This window comes from Marmota marmota, unplaced genomic scaffold (genome assembly GCF_001458135.2).
Source record: "Marmota marmota marmota unplaced genomic scaffold, marMar, whole genome shotgun sequence".
In the NCBI taxonomy this organism is placed as follows: Eukaryota; Metazoa; Chordata; class Mammalia; order Rodentia; family Sciuridae; genus Marmota; species Marmota marmota.
Window position 1 is genome coordinate 59,902,483 of NW_026000026.1, and position 20,863 is coordinate 59,923,345.

The following is a 20,863-nucleotide window of genomic DNA, read 5'->3' on the forward strand; positions in this document are numbered from 1 at the left end:
AATACCAAAAAATTCAAAACCATCAGATAAAAGTTATGTCATAGAAGGTCTAATAATGACCAGAAAATAGTAAACAACTTCAGAATGTTCAAAAAGATATAACAATGGAGAAGTAAATGACATAAAAATGAAGAATGGGGAAGAATAAATCAGGTGGGTAAAGAAAGAACAAATAAAAAACCTGGACATTAAGAAACATAATTGTTCAAATAAAAATTCAGGTGGAGACAGAAGGTGGTATATAGAGACACCAGCAATGGTTTGCTCCTCCACAGGATGGAACTTCTCATGGAGATAAGGGGCTGTGGGTTAGCACTGGGAAATGATGGCACAGGAAATGAAACTTGGTAGATTCCAAGACTAAAGAGAGTAACAAAACAAGAAAAGTGGAATATCCCAGCTCCTGGCAACATTTCTAGGTTGGGGAAAGGGGACTCTTCCCTTAATGGGGGCAGAGGTGAAAGAGAAAGAATATAGCCCAGAACACTGCACCCTACAAATAAATAAATTGGCAACATGAAGTCTACACAACAAACAATCTTTAAAGAAGAAATTGCTTCTCTCAGAGTGCTATAGCCAGGAATCATCTTAAGGAAGTTTCTGCTGTTAAGGACTAAACTGCTTTGGGGATCTTAAAACAGCATAATCACATCTCAGGAGCCACTTTGACACATGGCCACTTTGGGTAGATGAGAGGCATACAGGACAGTTATAGCTTGGGGGAGATTCCTTGACACAAATTCACTGAGAGCTTTATTTTATAAGGGAGCACAGGCTGCAAGGGAAAGGGGAGTGGAGAGGAGGGCATAGCTGTTCAGCAATGGTGTTGCTTCAAGCAGGGGACAAGTCTGAAAGTGCCACAATCAGGGCTGGCAAATCACTCAAACACAGCCTCCCCCAAACACAGAACTTGGTGGGGTTCAATTGCCCTTGCAATCCTTGGAGACATTCTGGGGATTGGCCATGTCTTGTTCATTTGCCACGCCCCCGAGGTGCACTTACTAAAATCCTTCAGGGCTAATATATGCCCACCCAGTGCAGTCACATTCTACCACATCTCAATTGGTGAAAAAGGTTTTGCTATAATCATGAAATTGGCCATGCCTCTGGGTGCATGCACAGACTAAAATCACCCAGAGCAAATATATATCCAGTGGGTTTCATATTCATCAAAACTCAGTCAGTGATATGGGGTCACAGCAGCTTGGACCTCAGCCATGCCCCAGGTGCACAGACTAAAACCGTCTGGAGAGAAAATACCCTGGGCTGAGTCAACATTATCTTAACATGTAATTTCAGGATACAGCCCTCATTCTGCCTCAGCTAGTTTGGCAAGACCAGAGTGGAAGGAAAATGAGCTGCAGCTACAACCCATTACCCACCTTCATACCTAGCAGATTACACTCTTAGGAGACCCAGAGAAAGGTATTCAAAGTACCTCCATTAGAAGAATTTTTTTTTACTTGCTTTTCCCTCTGACTATTCTATCTTTTGTTATGATTGCTTTTTTATTTCTCAGTTTTATTTTATCTTATTTTTCATTCTTTAGTTGGATTTTTCTTTTCTTTCCCACTTTCCTTTTTTTCTTTTACTTTTGATTTCTATTATTTTCCCTCTTCATTCTCTTTCTTATACATTTTTATTTTTAAATTGTATGTGTGTGTGTTTCCAGTGCTAGGTATTGAGTCTAGGGCTTCATGCCACTGGGTAGGTGTTCTGCCTTTGAGCTTCCTCACAGATCAGATGAGAAGAATTAAACCCTGCTTCAGCCAAAATCAGTCCCACTGAAACCCTAAAGGACAATTCTATTTAAAGAAAATGGGATACATGAGCTTCTAGTGGTCAACCTTCCCCAGATGGGTATACATAGATGGAAGCTACCTCCACAGCAGCAGCATAAAGGGAAAACAAAGTGGTGTATGACACTGATGGATGTGGATACTCTACATTGGTTGCATCTGCATCAGATCAGATTGCCTAGAGCTGATAAGTCTGAAGGTGAGTCCCCCAGAGGGGGAGATAGATTTCTAGCACTTGCTTCTCCCATAAAGCAACTAGATCTATAAAAGTCTCCAGTCATAGGACAAGAATTCTGGACCCTTCAATGCAACTGAACCAGTATCAGAATCACTTTCAAGTACTAGAGCTATTGTAAGCAGGACCTATGTAAACTTCTAACCCATGATAGGGGCTACCCATAATAGGAGTAATCACAGAGGGTACAACCAATATACTTTGCTGCCAACACCATATCTCCTGAAGAACCAGAGGGTTCCCATTCCTTCAAGAGATGCAGAGACAGGAGGTCTCTGCAACCTCAATGAAATATATTCTGAACTATAAAACAACAAACAAACAAACAAAAATCACAAAGAAGCTACAGGGATATTAAACTAGGGAATCTAGTATGAAATTTAACTGAAGATACTCAACAAAACAACAACAAACAGTACCCAAGCTTTAAAAAAAAAAAAAAAAAAAAAAAACGAGAAAACAAGGGAATATGTCATCACCTAAAGTTCAGAATTACTACAGTAAGTATGAAAGTGACTGAAATTCTTGATAAAGAATTAAAAGCAATGATTTTTTTTTTTTAAGTTCAATGTACCTTTGCACCCTTGAATGCAAGATGGGTTACCAACAGCTCTATTGGAGCCACCAGTGAAAATTCAGCTAGGGAGCTCTCTCTTGTTGCGGATGCTCGAACCCGCCGGTCTGATCTGGAAATACAGCCTCAATATGTGCTGGCAGTGTTTCTGTCAGTATGCGAAAGATTCAGACTTCGTTAAATTGGACTAAGTGGTCTTCCTTGAATGGATTTCCCAATGAAAGAGAACATGATCGTTCTTTGTACATAAAATAAAGTTCTAAAAAACTTTAAAAAAAAGTTCAATGTATTCCAAGAGAATACAGATAGACAACTGAATGAATCAAGTAACATAATTCAGGATGTGAATGAAATTTTTAATAAAATGAAAGACTATAAAAAAGAGTCACAGAAATCTTGGAAATGTAAAGTTTAATTATTCAAATTAAAAAAAAACTCAGTTGAAAGCCTCACAAATAGACTAGAGTGAATTGAAGGAAGAATATCAAAACTTGAAGACATGTCTAATGAAATATCATATCCAGATGGTGGTAAAGAAAAAAATAAGAAAGAATAAACAGAGCATACATATTCTCTGGGATATCATTAAAAGACCAAAATATACGTAATCCGAATAGACAAGAGAGAAGAGTTGCAGAATGATAGCAAAGAAAACCTACTCAATGAAATACTGGCAGAAAGTTTCACAAATCTTGGGAAAGACAAGGACATTAAAGTACAGGAGGCATTTAGAAACCCAAGTGCTCATGAAAAGAAAAGTATCTTTCTGTGGATACTATAGTTAAAGTGCCAAAAGTGCAGGACAAGAAAAGAACAACAAAATTTTCAGGGGAGAAGCATCAAGTTGTCTTTAAAGGCAGACATTAGACTAAAATCAGATTTTGAGGCAAAAACTCTAAAGGTATGTATTTAAAGTTTTTGAAGGAAAAAAAAAACCCTGAAAGAAAAAAAGATCTTTCCAGAAGAACATAAATAAAGGAATTCATGAACACTAGCAGATAAAAAGATATTTAAGAAACTTCTACACCCAGAAGAGGAAGAAAGAAGGGCACAATTATGACAGCATATGAAAGAACAAATTCTACTAGAAGACTAGACACACAAATGAAAAATAGGAAAGAATCAAATATTATCAGTACATTCAACCATCCATCTTCTGATATGAATAAGTGAAAAAATAAATGAACACAGAATATTCAAAACAACCTTAAGAAAAGCAATAAGTTGGCAACAAGAATAACCCTGAATGTAAATGATCTTAATTTCTTTAGTGGAAGACACAATCGGGCTGGGTAAATTAAGAAGCAGGATCCAACAATATGTTACCTACAAGTAATTTACCTCCCCTGCAAAGACAAACATAGATTTAAAGTAAAAGGAGGGAAATTATATTACAAGTAAATGACGGTGGTAGTAATAATTATACTTACATCTGAGAAAATGGGCTTTAAAATATTGATCAAGGGAAAAATTCATCAAAAATGTATAATAATAATAAACGCTAAATGTTGGAGCACACAATTTTGTAAAACAAACATTACCAGGTACAAGGGGAGAGATAGGCCCCAATACAATAATACTCTCACCAACAGATTCTCACCAGACCCCCACCAAAAAAAAAAATCAACAAAGGCACATAAAATTACAAGATAGATCAAAGGAAATTAACAGGCATCTCCAGAATTTTCCATCTAACAGCAATATAATGCACATACTTTTCCTCAACACATGGAAAAATTTCCAAAATAGACCATGTGTTAGGCCACAAATTGAAATAATTTCTTGCATCTTTTCATATCACAAAAAAGTGAAACAAGTAACAAAAAGCAAGAGAAACAGAAATTGTATGAACTCAAGAGACTGAAAAACACAGTGGATAATTAAAGACTCAGAAACCTAAAATTCATTGAATCAAGGGAAAATAGAGCAACATACTAAAACACATGGAATACAGCAAAAGCAATCATTAGAAGGAATTATTTTAGCATTAAGAGCCTACATCAAAAAATAGAAAGATCTCAAATAAATAATGCAATGATACATCTTTGAAAAATAAAACAAAATCAATACAGGAAAGAAATAATAAAGAGCAAAAATAAATAAAAGACAGACTAAAGGAAGAATACAAAAAATAATGAAACAAAGAGATGTTTCTTGGAAAAGAGAAACACAATTTGCAAACATTAACTAAACTAGTCAAATGAAAAAGAGAGAAGACCCAGATTCAGGGACAAAAAAGGATGACATTACAACACATACCAATGAAATTCAAAGAGTAAATAGGGAGTATTTTGAAAACTATATGCCAATTAGTTAGAAAATACAGAAGAAATGGACAAATTTCTAACCACATATGGCCAACCAAAATTGAACCAAGAAGATACAAAAAAACTGAAATAGAGCAATAACAAGTACTAAGATTGAATCAGTAATAAAATATTTCCCATCAAAGAAGAGCCCTTAACTGGATATCATTACTGCTGAATTTTACTAGACTTTTAAGGAAGAACTAACACCAACGTTCCTCAAACTATTCCATAAAATAGAAAGAGAAAGAACCCTTCCAAAATTATTTTATGAAGCCAGTATTACTGTGCTATGAAAACCTGATAAGGACACAACAAAAAAGACAATTATAGATTAATATTCCTGATGAACATAGCTGCAAAAATTATCAATAATACTTAAAAAACAAATTCAATAGCACAACATTGTATGACATGATTAAGTTTGTTGCACTCCAGGCATACAAGGATGGTTCAACATATGTAGGTCAATAAATATAATACAGCTTATAAATACTATCAAAGCAAAAAATGTGATCACTTCAGTAGATGCATAGGGCGGGGGGGNGCATATAATAAAAAAAGAACATTATCATATGCCCAGAGGATCTTTATTACAGTCTTCTTAAAAACTGGTTTATGTGGTATGCATACTCTTTTGTTTTATTCAGTCAACATCATGTTTGAAATTTTATTGCTTTTTATATTTTTGGTACTGGAGATTGAACCCTGGGATGCCACTACTGAACTACATCCCTCCCCCTCCCTTTTTTATTGTTCTTTTGAGATATGTTCTCACCAAGCTACTGAAGTTGGCCTTAAATTTGTGATTATCCTGCCTCAGTGCCTCTTGAGCAGCTAGGATTACAGGCTTGAATCACTGCCCCCAGCATAATCCATTTTATTTATTTATTTATTTTTATTTATGGTATCAGGAATTGAACTCAGGGGCACTCAACCACTGAGCCACATCCCCAGCCCTATTTTGTATTTTTAGAGACGGGTTCTCACTGAGTTGCTTAGCATCTCACTTTTGCTGAGGCTGCCTTTGAACTCGAAATCCTCCTATCTCAACCTCCCTAGCCATTGGGATTACAGGCAGTTGTCTCTGTGCCCAGCAATCATTTATTTTTATGTAACATAGATAAAGATGTTAGAGCGGAAATAGGCAGAAAATCTCAAGTACTCCAGAGTCTAGAATCAAAGCAGTGAGTGAACAGATGAGCAGAGAGGTGGGTGACAGAGGAAATCCATTAAGACACAAAGTTAGACAGTCAGAGATTTTGAGGGACTTGGAAATTCTGCTTTATGGTATAGAAAACAGGAAAGAATTTGCTAATCCCAAATCCAGACCAGGGCAGTCAGTGGAATAGAGTAACAAAGTGAGAAAAAGGAAGGGCAAAGCTTACAAACTTACTTTGGCAACAATGGTAGAAACTCACACTATGTTTAGCTAGGACAAGGACTACAAGGACACTTTGTGAGATGTGCACAGATTATCTCAAATTGCTGGTGAAACCTGTGCCATGTAGTCATTTTGAAGAGACCACACCTAAACAACTTCACAAGAAGCAATTATATTTAATCAGTTTTATCCCATCTACAGACAGCATCAAACACTACCATAGGGTGTACCACTGAAATGGGCTGTCTGAGCAATATGTGTAGAAGGATCACTCATAGCTGCAGGTTGCCATTTTCCCTCCCTTCACTTACAAGGGCATAGGGGTGCAGTAGAACAGAGAGCAATTCACTCTCAGGGAGTGTAGCACCTTGGGAGCAGCAACAGCCCCAGTAGTTAGCCATAATTGTACAAGCCACAGTAGATGGCAGAAGCTGCCTGTGCCAGAGCAGTACTATGTGCACCACAGAAATGGCCTAAAGATGTATGCCTTAGAGGTGCTAGCCTCTGTCCAGTGTACTCAGAGGAGGGCCAACAATGGTGTGCCCTGACAGGTTGGAGAAGTCCACCTCCAACCCCTGTGTCCTGGTAGTGGCCCATGCATCACAGAAGTGGCCTGCAGATGAACATCCCATAGACATGGCTACTGCCAAGAGCACTCATAAGTGAGCTTGCCATTGTGCATTCCACAGCAGCTGGCAGAAGTCACACATACCCAGGCAGCCCACAGCTACATGCCCTTCAGACACCAGCCACCTTTGAACACTCCCAGATGCATGCCCACCAATGCACCTGCCCCCACCAGAGGCAGACACCCCACAACTCCCAGAGGCAACTGAGAGCCACTACCACTGACTACCACATCTCTGTTATATTCACATACTCTGAAATCTACTCAGGCAAGTTCACACCTGAACTGACAGCTCTGGGAAGAAGAAACATTTCTACATGAAGTGATACCACAAGACTGCATATCCAACCAGGGAGAGACCTGGCTGCTAGGCCACAGAAAATTAGGGGTTACTCCCTCTGATGCATTCCCACCAGAAAGCTCTTTGGTGCACAGACACACCAAAGAATGGAGGGAGCCTCCTAGATTTGCGTCAGAAGTGTGTTGATTAGGTTATTACTTCCCAGTCCACAGAAACTTAGAGGTAAAGCTGAGGTGTGGGCAATTACAAAGGCTCCCAAACCTCATGAAATCCAAACCAGAAAGGACCAACAAGTCTCTTCATCTCAAATAGCTCAGCACAGAATAACTTACATATCTTTAGAATTTGTGTTTGATATTACAGTTATTACTTTCACTATTGATTTAATACATTTATCCTTATTATTTCATTTTATATCCCTTAATCCTATTCTATGTGTTTCTTTTAATGTTTTGAAGCATTAATTGAAATTATTCCTTCTTTTTTCATATTTTTCCTTTGTCTGTTTTCTTTTTACAGCAGCTGGTCCTCTTTATACCCCCCGTTTTTTTTCTCCCTTTTCATGCCCTATATAGTATAATAATATATTTTTTTCTTTAATACCTAATTTATCAGCTGGTTTTAGAGCATGATTCCCATTTTCCAGTTAGATTAGTAAAGTCAAGAAGAATATTTTCAGGAAGTTTTTTAAGTCTGTTAGTATATAGCTTCATTCTGAAGTGGTTGCAGTTACTAGAGATTATTAGATCTCACAGTGGTGCTAAAGACTGAACATCACAGCATAATCATGTTGAGAAGTACTGACACTTAGATATATACCGAGGCCAGGGCATGTAGCAAAAAAGAAAGGAGCTCACTAAAAAGTCCCTTGTTTGACAGTAGAAGAGATTAAAACATATAATACTTCCAGTGCACATACAAAAATTGACATGGAGATAAATACACGTTATATGAGAAAATAAGGTGTACTCAAAAGTTCATAACTCTCCAACACTTGATCACATAAATGTCAAAGTGGAGGAAATGATGGGTAAAGAATTTTAAAAGTTAATTGTTAAAAAGATTAATTAATTGAAGAAAGATCTAAGGAATGAACTGAGGGAGAAAATGCAGGATATGAAAATGCATTTCAAAAGGTGAGATTCTGAAAAATCACCAAAAGAAATCCTGGAAACCAAAAAAAAAAAAATCAAAATTTCCTTTGTTATATTGTTCTTGATAGGGTTGTCTATCAAATTTATGGTAGATTTACAAAACAGAAAGAAAGTGTTTGCTATGTATTTAATTATCTGGAGGGCACTGTGTAAAATGTGTGTCAATTTTTTTTTTCTTAAAGGTTAAAATGAATCACTGGTGAGGCTATTTTACATTTGGATTGACTATAAAAGAAGCTCTGTAATGATGGATGTCACCTCACTAAAAATTTAACACCATTTATACTTTCTATTTTCTTAAATTGTGTTTCTATGTAAGTTTTCCATTCCCCTGATACTATTAGACTCACACATGAAATATTTTTCAAAGATGGTCTTATTCTTCTAACATCTGTAGTGTGCATTACCATCTAATCTTCTCACTTATTTTATGCTGTATGTGTTTCTTGCTCAATTTTATTAATGCTTTGTCAATTTTATTAATCTTTTCAAAGAAGTAACTTTTATTCTTATTTTTTTCTAGTGTTTGGAAGCTTTGTATGTCTTCTACTTTGGTTCTTATGACACTATTTTCTTCCATTGTTCCCTTCTTTTTTTTCTTTCCACAGAAGATTCTGTGTTATTATTAAAATAATGCAAGACAGACAGAAGCACTTCCTTGTCAATCTGACCATAACCTGAGGTCTGACCCCATTGTAACCACTATTATTAACATTCATTGTGATTACACAAAAGATTCCTTTTGCTTTCACACAACATTTAACAAAGTTGTGCAACCACACTGAGTGTAAAAAAGAAAAGAAAAGAAATTTACAGTCACTATGTGCAGTGACTAGGAGATCCATCAGAACTTTAGTTGATTTGCTTAGAGTAAATTAATTAAATTTCAATGTATCTTATGGTCATTTCAACCATTGATCTATTATAAGATAGTAATAAACTATCTCAGAGTTTTATGCCATGTATCCTGTGTGCTACAAGTATTCATTGATCCTCTTAGGAAGATTTCTATAAAATAAACAAACTCCTATGTGAAGTCATAGATTACACATTGAATAGAATTTAGATTCTTACTGCACCTGAAAAGAAGGGGCACCCATCTTATAGGTGGTTCTTTAGAAAATTTCAATGTACTTTTCTTGTGGCTTTAGTACACTGATGTTAATTGGTATTTCTATTTTAAAAGCTTCTGATACTCCAAATGATGTCAGAACTCATTAATTGCTACTCAAAGTGCCTTCCTTGTGTATTTCTATAAAAAACAACTTAAAATAACTAAAAAGGTAAGTTGCAGATTTTCATACTAACTAAAATGCAGCAAGAGTAGGAAGACATGAAATATATTAATTTAATAGTTTCTATGTTCAATTAAAAATGGTAAGAGGAACATGAGGTTTGAGGAAATTGACAACCTACTGAATTCAGGGGTTGCTCCTTACAGCCCTGGTTATTTGAGACATAGTGACAAGACTAAATGTAGTTCACCAACTGATGGCATTTTATATGCTATCTTGGACATTGCCAAAGCCTGCTTTTGGATCCCACTCCTACCCGAAGATAAAGATCAATTATCATTCATGCTATAAGGCTTCAAATACATGTTTCAGTACACCCTCAGAGGTACATAAACTGTCTGTAGCCATTTGCTACAAGGGAGCAGGTCAGATTTAGTCTGAGTACCCCTATATGCTGGTTTGGACCTTACACTAACAGATTGGTTGGCTAGAGGATCAGAAGCCTCAGACTCAATAACACTGACTTAATTATTTTTACACCTTTACTAGAAAAGGTAACTGATAATGTTCAACAAAATCTGTGTAGAGCAGTGACTTGAATCTCTCTGATTGCCTCGAGGCTGCTTTGAACTGGGAACTTCCTATGCAAAGGTGCAGGTCAAGATGGCCCAGTAGCAATGGTGACACCCAGCCTGAGGAGGCTCTGTGCAAAGGTGCACAGATGTTATCACTCTGGACCTTGAGCTCAGACACCAACTTTTGGGGATGGAGAATTCTGAACATAACAAGATAAATAATCCTAATGTCTTGCCAGTCCTATGCCCTTCAGATTGCCTGCTTTGCTGAAACTTTCCCCAAAATAGCCTTTTGATGAAACCTATATAATAAATTTGCCAAGCTAGCTCTGGGGCATTATACCTTTATCAAAGGATACTGTCCCACCTGACCCCAGCTTTCTTTCTAAATGTTTATCTGTTTGTCTTCTCTCAATCCCCCATTGTCCCCTTGCCAGTGATTTCCTGAATTAATGGCCTCAGCTGAGAGATGGGGCTGTGGCAAAAATCCACAAGGCTTCTCATCGTATTTTTTCAAAGACTATCCTGAAAGATTCACAATATTCTATCTCTCTGGAAGTCAAGAAGAAACTGATGTTTTTTCTTTTCTCCAAACAAAAGGTTGAGAGCATTTTTTCAGGCGCTAGAAATTAAGAGGTTTTAGATGTCTTACTTTAGCATTCCACTTGGTCTTTTATTACCTAACCAACAGTGTGTATAACCCACAAATCTACATTAAAGCCAATCAACAAGCTATATAGCATACTATCTACCCTGAGGTGCTACAAGTCAAATGAACCCTTTGAGCTACAAGTCCTAATGACTGATGATATTGTGAAGAGGGAAGGAGAGGAAGTTTCCACTTGATATTTAGGACTAACTGACACTCTAAAACAGTTATTCTGTAAAACAACTATTAACTTATTACTGGCCTCCTGTTGAAACTGAAGCCTTGAAATCTAGAAACCCAATAGCTCTGGGGACTAATATTCTCATTTGGGATAGACCAAATCAGACTCAAAATTATTTGACAATATTTACTTGCCCAATGAAAATTATTTAATCAAGAACACAGGGGTAGTCATAAGAGATGATCTAGCATTCAAATAAACACACAAGTAGATCATGTAGTCTCAGAAGTCCATGGAAATCTCTTTGAAAGGAAGTTGCCCTTGCTTACCAAGGGGAATTATTGTCATAGGATTTAATGACACAATATTTGTATTAATTCTGAGAGAAATTATCTTACAATTAGAGTTATCCAATTAGAAAAGGTGGTACAAAATTTGTCTTTGATTTTATTTGAAATAATCAATGACGCCATCTCAGCCCTGGAAAGCACTCTGGTAAACCTCACTCACTGATCAACATTACAAATTACAGAATTACCCAAAACTTCTTCATTGTAGGCCAACATGGAATGTGCTATTGTTAATGTATTTTGTTATACTTGAACCAGCACCTCAGGCTACATGAAAAGGTTAATAATAGAATATTAAGGGGAAGCCTAGTGCTAAAGGATTTGTTCAGCTGACTGGGTCCAGAATCTTGAAGGTCAATGGATGAGGTCAATATAGTAGGTGGTCTCATTCTATGTCTTTGAAACTGTTAGGTTGAATTAAATACTATAAGAAACAAATTGAATGTATTTAGTTCCAATTTCTGTTGGTTAGGTTAATCAAATCAATAATGTGGTATACTCATGGAAAAATTTTTCATAATGGCCATGGAAACAGAGTTGCATCATGTTTAGGCTTTTTGGAAAATATGTAATTCAACAATGCTAGTCTTTTAATAGAAAAATCTACTGAAATTTTTAATTTAAAAAAGTTTTCTCCACAGGTTAAAATTTGCTTTTTATTTAGCCAAATATTTTATGTCTTTTTTCTTTCTTTTCTAGTTTTGATTTTAACCAAATTTTAATAACAAATACCTTGTTATTTTTCTTTTATTTGTTACACTAAAAGTTATAGCCTGAAACAACTGATTATCTTTACCACTTTCCCATTATTTCTAGACCCTTATAACAATGAATTCCATTAGCAATCTCTTTTGGAGAGCCAAATTCTCAATAACGAGTAAAATTTATGATGTATACAATAGTGATTGTTCTTTAATGTTGAAACATAGAACAACATTGATAAATGAGCATATATCAACAAACCTATTATTACATTGGTTAAAAGGTAAGAAATTAAAGGACACTTCATATTTGTTAATATGGTAATGCAAAAAGTGATGTATTCATAGAATAGAATCCCATAGCACAATTGAGATGCATTAAATAGCTACAGATCAACATGATTCTGAAGAACATAATTTCTGATGAAAAAAGTAGAAGAGTTTGTATAAATTATATACAAATTTTAGAAATATATTGAATATATATTTTCTGACAAGCAGAAAATGTGAGCAAACATGTATAAAAGTACACACTGTAACTTTAATAGAGTGGTTATCTAAGGGAAAGGAGCAGGAGAAATGGATTAGACAGTGATGTAATGATGTCCTTAAAATTTGATGTGTTAAAAATTATTGGTGATAGCAAAGAATTCAAATTCTTAAATTTTGGCAAATGGTGCTTTTGCAACATTTGCATACATTGCTCTTTTTATTTTCTAATTACATTAAATATTTCATATATGTATATATATACACACACATATATATATGTAAAGTTCATATAATTTTTTTTAAATCAGCACAGTGAGAAGGAAAATTTACCTGTAAGTGTTGCTGCCATCCTGGGTGTTATTATGAACTGATTTTCTAAATATATAGGTATAAATTCAGAAGCTCCAATCAAAACTAAGAATTCTGAGGCTTTGGACACAGCTTTGCATAAAAACACTGGATTCTTCAGTAGGATCTGAAGTAGAAATAAGTTATATAGTAATTATTACATTTTGTTAGTTAAGACAAATAGATATGCCCATGCATGTTAAAGATCTATAAAAATTTACCTCCCTCAATATAAAGGGAAATAGATATATGTAATTATCAAAAATATATATATGCGGGCTGGGATGTAGCTCAATGGTAAAGCGTCTGCCTTGCATTCGCAAAGCCCTGGGTTCAACCTCCAGTTCCAAAAAAGACAAAAAAAGAACCCCACCAAAAAAAAAGATTAATATATATACATACATATATGTAATTATACAATGTACAATTAACCCATATACCCATTCTATAAAATGTACACTTTCATTTTTATGTGTTCTCCATACCACCTCTAAGTTTTATTTGTGGGCCTAGTAGCTAGTTGCAAAGATTTGGGAAAAACTCTGCTCACTGATATATTTTGCATATTTGTCTAGTTCAGCTTCTGAGTACTATCTTAATTGGGATAGTGTGATATCACTATATTTATCCATCCCCATAAGACTGAATATTTATATTGCCTTTAATTTCCTACTCTAATAAGTGTGGCTATCTTAAAAACTCCTGTGCATGTACTTTTAGTGTAGTATCTGACGGAGGGAATATCTTTGGAATTATGTATCCTTGAATGGAGTTACTAGGATATTAGGACTTAGAATAAATACTTCATTTCTCTAATATCCAGATCATTCTGCCGAGGTATCTGTTTGCGTTAGCATTTCAGTATAAACAAGATCCAATTTCTTCATGTATCAACTTACACTATCCAAAATTTTTAGAGCAATTTTTTGGGTTCTGCAAGTCCTTCCAGAACTATTCTATCACTAACAGTCATTGATCTTGGAAAGGCCTATGACTGTCTCAACCAGGTAAACAAGGCTACATGACTTCTGACTTGGTCATAAATTTTGTGTAGATTTTCCAAGAATTCCATATTCATTCTAGAAAATCTCTTGGATTTAGTTTTCTATTACTAATCTATTAATGTTGTCTAGTTTTCTTCTTAGAACAGAAATCTTCAACTTGATATTATTTAATCTGTAAAATTTGAATGTACATTTTACATTATTTAAATCTTGTCTAACAAATATTTTCGCACTTCTATGCTATAAAATAGTCTTTCTTTGTTAATATTGCTTTTTTTAATCTAAGGTATTTAATATGAGGGAGACCAGGTTTCATGGTATACACCTATAATCCCAACAACTTGGAAAGCTGAGGTAAGAGGTTTGCAAGTTCAAAGCCAGCCTCAGAAACTTAGTGATGGTTTTAGCAACTTAGATCTTATCTCAAAAAAAAATTAAAGAAGCCTGAGGATGTGGCCCAGTTATTAAATATCCCATTACAAAAAAACAAAAACAAAAGCATTCTTTTAAAAAGGAAAAAAAACTTAAAACACTTATGCTCAAATTTTAAGTGCACTTTAATGATTGTATTTTATTTTTTTAAAAATGAAAGAGGTTGTGACTAATTGTTGGCTTCTGTATTGTTAAAATAGGTACATGTAGTGTTCTGATGAAATTAAAATTTGATAAAATCTTAATGAAATATCATCAATTATAGAAATTATTTATGGTTTGACAAAATAACACTTGGCAAATAGAAACAAGTTAAAATGTTCTTATTTTATAAAACTATAGCCATTTATCTTAGGAAGAACTAGACTAATATAAAAATTAAAACAAATATATATATGTATATGTGTTAAATATGTGTGTGTGTGTGTGTGTATGAACACATTCTACTAAAATAGTGTTGTCCTAAAAAACATTGTGTGTGTGTGCGTGTGTGTGTGCACATGTGTGTTTTTTTTGTTTGTTTGTTTGTTTTTCTGGAGCATTAAGGAGACAGTCATTTTGCCTAGAAAAATAAGACAAGAAGTGAAAAAGGGATTTTTGTTTGTTTTGGAATGAAGAAAAGAGAGAAGGACAGTTTAAATAAATAGATTAGCATGCACAAATAAGCAGTATGATAACATACTTGATATGATCAGGACCAAGAAAGTGATTAGAATGTGGAGAACATAGGAATAAAATCTGAAAAAAAAATTAGGTAAGAAAAATCAGTTAATGTTTATTATGAAGGGAGAATAAAGCTACCAATGAGCGCTACAAAGAATACTCAAAGATATACTGCACACAGAAGATCCCAAAACTAATCCCAAAGCTCCCAAATATATGAAGATCAATATTAATCAACTGCATTAGAATCAGGACAGAATTGAATAAAGCAAAAAAATCAAAATGGCAGGAAACCACAAACACATATTCATAATAACACTGAATGTAAGTGATCTCAACTCCCGATTTAAAAGATACAGATTAGCAGAATGGGTCAAAAGCAAGATCTAATTAAAAACCATTTTCAAGAGACTCATCTCATAGGCAAAGGCACTCATCAGCTGAAGGTAAAAGGATGGGAAAAAATAGTCCAGGCAAAAGGAGTTCAAAAATAAAGCAGAAGAAACTCATATGTAACTAAGAAGATTTCAAGCAAAAAAAATATATATATATTCAGAAGAAGAAAAGAAGGCCGCTGCCTCCTGGTAAAGAGATCCATCCAACAAAAGAAGATATAATGATAGTAATTACATATGCCATGGATGTCAGTGTGTACTATTGTATAAAAAAAAATACTCCTTGATACTACATCTCAGAGATATCTTACTACAATAATACTAACTGATTTAAATGTACCTTTATCACCAATAGGTCATCAAAACATAAAAGCAATATAGATATTTTTAACCTAAATAATACTATAAATCAAATAGTCCTAATAAAAACTTGAGAATATGTCACCCCAAACAGCTGAATTTACCTTCTTAGCAGCTTATGAAACATTTTCCACAATGGCTAATATTCTAGGTCACAATATAAATCTTAGAAAATACAAAAAATAAGAGAGAGAGAGAGAGAGAGAGAGAGAGAGAGAGAGAGAGCTATTTAATGCCCATGCATTCTATCAGATGATAATTGAATGAAACTAGAAATCAACAAGAAAAAGAATGGAAACCACATAAACACATAGAGATTGAAAAACACTCTTTTAAATGAAGAATGGATCAAAGAAGAAATGAGAGAAGAAATCAAATTCTTAGAAACAAGTGAGAATGGAGATACAACATATCAAAATCTCTGGGACAGTATGAACACAGTTTTAAGAGGAAAATTGATAACATTGAGTGTCATCATTTAAAAAAAAATAAAAAGATTCCAAATAAGTAAGTTTATGTTCCATCTCTAGACCTTAAAAAGAAAGAACTAACTATAAAATAAGCAAAATACATAAAATAATGAAGATCATAGCCAAAATTAATAAAATCGAGAATAAAATAACAATACACAGGATCAATACAACAAAGACTTGGCTCTTTGGAAGATAAACAAGATTAATAGACTCTTAGCCAAACTAACAAAAATAAATATAGAGGACCCAAATAAACAAAATTAGAGATGGAAAGGAAAATATCACCACAGACACTACTGAAATCAGAGAATCATTAGAAACTATTTTGAAAATTTATACTCCAATAAACTGGAAATCTAAAATACACTGACAAATTTCTAGACACATATAATCTGCTTAAATTGAATCAGAAAGATAGAGAAAACATAAACCGACCAATATCAAAATAACAAATTTGAAGCAACAATTAAAAGCCTTTCAACAAATAAAAGTCCAGGACAAGATGGATTCTTATCTGAGTTCTACCAGACGTTTAAAGAACTAACACCAGTCTTTCTCAAATTATTCTATGAAACTGAAAGGGAAAGAACACTCCTAAGTGCATTCTATAAAGTCAGTATAACCCTGATTCCAAAACCATACAAAGACACATCAAGGAAATAAAACTATAGACCAATATTCCTGATAAATATCAATGCAAAAATCCTTAATGAAATACTACAAACCATAGTAAAAAACACATCAAGAAGATAAAACACCATAATCAAGTGGGCTTCATCCCTGGGATACAAGGTTGGTTTAACATACAAAAATCAATAAATGGAATTCACCAATTAAATATAATTAAGAATAAGAATCAGTTGATCATCCCAATAAAGAAAAGTCCTTTGACAAAATCTGGCATCCATTCATGTTAAGAATTCTAGAGAAACTGGTGATAGAAGAAATTACCTCAATATTTTAAATACTATATGTGACAAACTGAAAACTAATATCATACTAAACAGAGAAAAACTGAAAGCATTTCCTTTAAAATCAGAAACAAGACAAGGATATTCACTCTCATCATTTCTATTTAATATAGGCCCTTGAAACTCTAGCCAGAGGAATAAAGCAAGAGAAGAAAATTAAAGTGATACAAATAGGAAAAGAAAACATCAAATTACTTTTATTTTTTGATGACATGATCCTATATCAAGAAGACCCAAAGAAGTTCCACCAGAAGATTTCTAGAGCTAACAAATGAATTCATAAAGGTATAGAAGATCACCACTCATAAATCAATAGCTTTTTTATACTCCAAAAGTGACTCATCTGAGAAATAAATGAGGAAAACCATCCTTTTCACAATAATCTCAAAAAAATACAGTAAAATAAAATAAAATACCTTGGAATTAATCTAACCAATGAGGTGAAAAACTTCTACAATGAAAACTACAGAACACTGAAGAAAGAAATTACAGAAAACATTTAAGATAGAAAGACCTCCCATGAACTTGGATAGGCAGAATTAATAACATGTCCATGCAACCAAAAGCAATATATAGATTTAGTGTAATCCCCATGAAAATACCAAAGGCATTCTTCACATAACTAGAAGAAACAGTCCATAAATCATTTGAAAGAATAGAGACATAGAATAGCCAAAGCAGTTCTAAGCAAGAAAAGTGATGTAGGAGACATCATAATACCCAATCGTAAATTACACTACAGAGTTATAGTAACAGAAACAACATGGTATTAGCATCAAAATAGACACGAATACTAATAGAATAGAGGAGAAGACACAGAAACAAACCCACATACTTAAGTCATCTGATACTTGAAAATCGTGCCAAAAACATATGTTGGAAAGGAGATAGCCTTTTAAACAAATGGTGCTGAGAAAACTGAATATCCAGATGTAGAAAAATGAAAATAAGTCCCTATCTCTCACCCTGCACAAAAGTTAAAACAAAATGGATTGAAGACTTAAAATTTAGACTATAAAACTTGCAACTTCTAGAAGAAAACATAAGGTCAACTCTTCATCATATGGTGTTGGCACTGACTTCTTCAATAAGATGCCTAAAGCTCAAGAAATAAAACAATGAATCAATAAGTGGAATGTTATCAAATTTAAAAAGTTTGTGCAGCAAAGGAAATTGATTAAAAGTGGGAAAAGAGAGCCTATAGAATGGGAAAAAAATATTTGCTAGTTGCTCCTCTGATAGGGGATTAATATCCAGAATACATAGAGAACTCAAAAAACTCAATGCCAAAAAAATCAATAAATAAGCAAAATAACTAATTATAGATTTCTCAAAAGAGGAAAACAAATAGCCAAGACATATACGAAAAAAATTTCAACATCTCCAGCAATCAGAGAAATGCAAATCAAAACTACACTAAGATTTCATATCGCTCTAGTCAAAATGGCAATTACCAAGAACACAAATAAATAAATGCTGTCAAGCATTAGGGCAAAAAGTTACACTGATATATTGTTGGTGTGACACTGATATATTTCATGGGGATTACACTGAATCTATATATTGCTTTATATTGATCCACTTTGAGTTGAGTTTAATGCAGAGGTTTAATTTCATTTGGTTGGAAAGCAGTATGGAGATTCCTCAAAAAAGTAAGAAAGGAACAATCATGTGGCCCAGCTACCCCACTCCTCAGGATTTATCTAAAAGAACTAAAATCAGTATACTGTTGTGATACAGCCACTTCAATATTTATAGAAACCCAATTCACAATAGCCAAATGATAAAACCAGTCAAAATGCCCATCAATAGATGAATGGATCAAGAAAATGTGGTATATATACACAACAAAGTTTTACTCAACTATAAATAAAGAAAAATAAAATTATGGCATTTGCTGGTAAATGGGTGAAAATGTAGAGCATCATGCTACATGAAATAAGCCAGAGTCAGAAAGTCAAGGACTGAATGTGTTCTCTCATATGTGGAAAGTAGAGCAAAATAAGGGAAACAAAGCAGGGTAGGGAGACTGGATGTCATAAATACATAGAGAAGATCAGTGAAGTAGAAAAGGAAAACGAGGAGGAGTGGGGAGGACTTGAAAGGGAAAGAAATATGGAAGAAATTTAACCAAATCATTTTATCTGCATATATAAATATGCCAAAGGGAATTTCACCTTTATTTAAAAGTAGAAAGAAAGTACCACTAGAAAATTAATAGATAATTGCTAGAGAAGCTGAACATCTTTTTACATACTTGTTAATTGATTGTATTTCCTCTTCTGTGAAGAGTCTGTTCAGTTTCTTAGCCCAATTATTGACTGGGTTGCTTTTTTTTGGGGGGGGGGGTTGGTGTTAAGTTTTTTGAGTTTTTTATATATCCTAGAAAGTAATGCTTATCTGAGGTGCATGTGGTAAAGATTTTCTCTCAGTCTGTAGGCTCTCTCTTCACATTATTGATTCTTTCACTGAGAAGAGCTTTTTAGTTTGAATCTGTCCCAATTATTGATTCCTGATTTTACTTCTTGCACTTTACAGTCTTGTTAAGGAAGGCAGAACCTAGGCCGACATGATGAAGATTTGGGACTACTTTTTCTTCTATTAGGTGCTCTATTTTCTTCTATTAGGGTCTCTATTCTAGGGCCTAAGTCCACTTTGAGTTGAGTTTAATGCAGAGGTTTAATTTCATTTTGTTATATGGCCTTCCATTTTTCCCAGCATAATTTATTGAATAAACTATCTTTTCTCCAGTGAATGTTTTTGATGCCTTTTTATAGTAAGAGATAACTGTATTTATGTGGGTTTGTCTCTGTGTTCTTCTATTCTGTACCATTGGTCTATGTGTCTGTTTTGGTGCAAATACCATGCCATTTTTGTTACTATAGCTCTGCAGTATAATTTATGGTCTGATATTGTGATGCTTCCTGCTTCACTTTTCTTGCAGGATTCCTTTGGCTCTTCTGGGTCTCCTATTTTGCCAAATGAATTTCATGACTGTTTTTTTTTTCTAGTTCTATGAAGAGTGACATTGGGATTTTAACAGAAATTGCATTAAATCTGTATAATGCTTTGGTGTATGGGCATTTTGACAATATTAATTCTGCCTATCCAAGAGCATGGAGATGTTTCCATCTTAAGGTCTTCTTCAATTTCTTTCTTTAGTGTTCTGTAGTTTTTTTTTGTTGTTGTTTGTTTGTTTGAGAGAGAGATTTTTTAAAAATGTATTTTTTTAGTTTTCAGTGGACACAACATCTTTATTTATATGGTGCTGAGGATCGAACCCAGCACCCCGCGCATGCCAGGCGAGCACGCTACTGCTTAAGCCACATCCCCAGTCCCTGGTTCTGTAGATTTCATTGTACAGTTCTTTCACCACTTTTGTTAGATTGATTTCCAAGTATTTTATTATTTTAATGGGGTAGCTTTCCAAATTACTCTTTCAGTGGATTCACCACAGATGTATAAGAACATATTTGATTTATGGGTTTTGATTTTATATCCTGCTACTTTGCTGAATTCATTTATTAGTTCTAGAAGTTTTCCAGTGGAATTTTTTGGATCTTCTAAATTTAGAATCACATCAGCAAATAGTGATAATCTAGGTTCTTCTTTACCTATTTGTATCCCTTTAGTTTCTTTCTTCTAATTGTTCT

The 20,863-nt window shown here is 34.2% G+C and overlaps 1 protein-coding gene and 1 pseudogene across 1 annotated transcript in view; one reads left to right on the forward strand and one right to left on the reverse strand.

Annotated features, from left to right (window-relative positions):
• The window catches only part of Slco6a1 (solute carrier organic anion transporter family member 6A1), a 117,852-nt gene that overhangs the window by 40,982 nt on the left and 56,007 nt on the right, over positions 1–20,863 (reverse strand). Inside the window, exon 9 of the mRNA XM_048811484.1 lies at positions 12,895–13,039. Coding sequence (XP_048667441.1) covers positions 12,895–13,039 — 145 coding nt within the window. The remainder of the gene's footprint in view (positions 1–12,894; positions 13,040–20,863) is intronic.
• On the forward strand, positions 2,630–2,799 carry LOC107140756 (annotated as a pseudogene).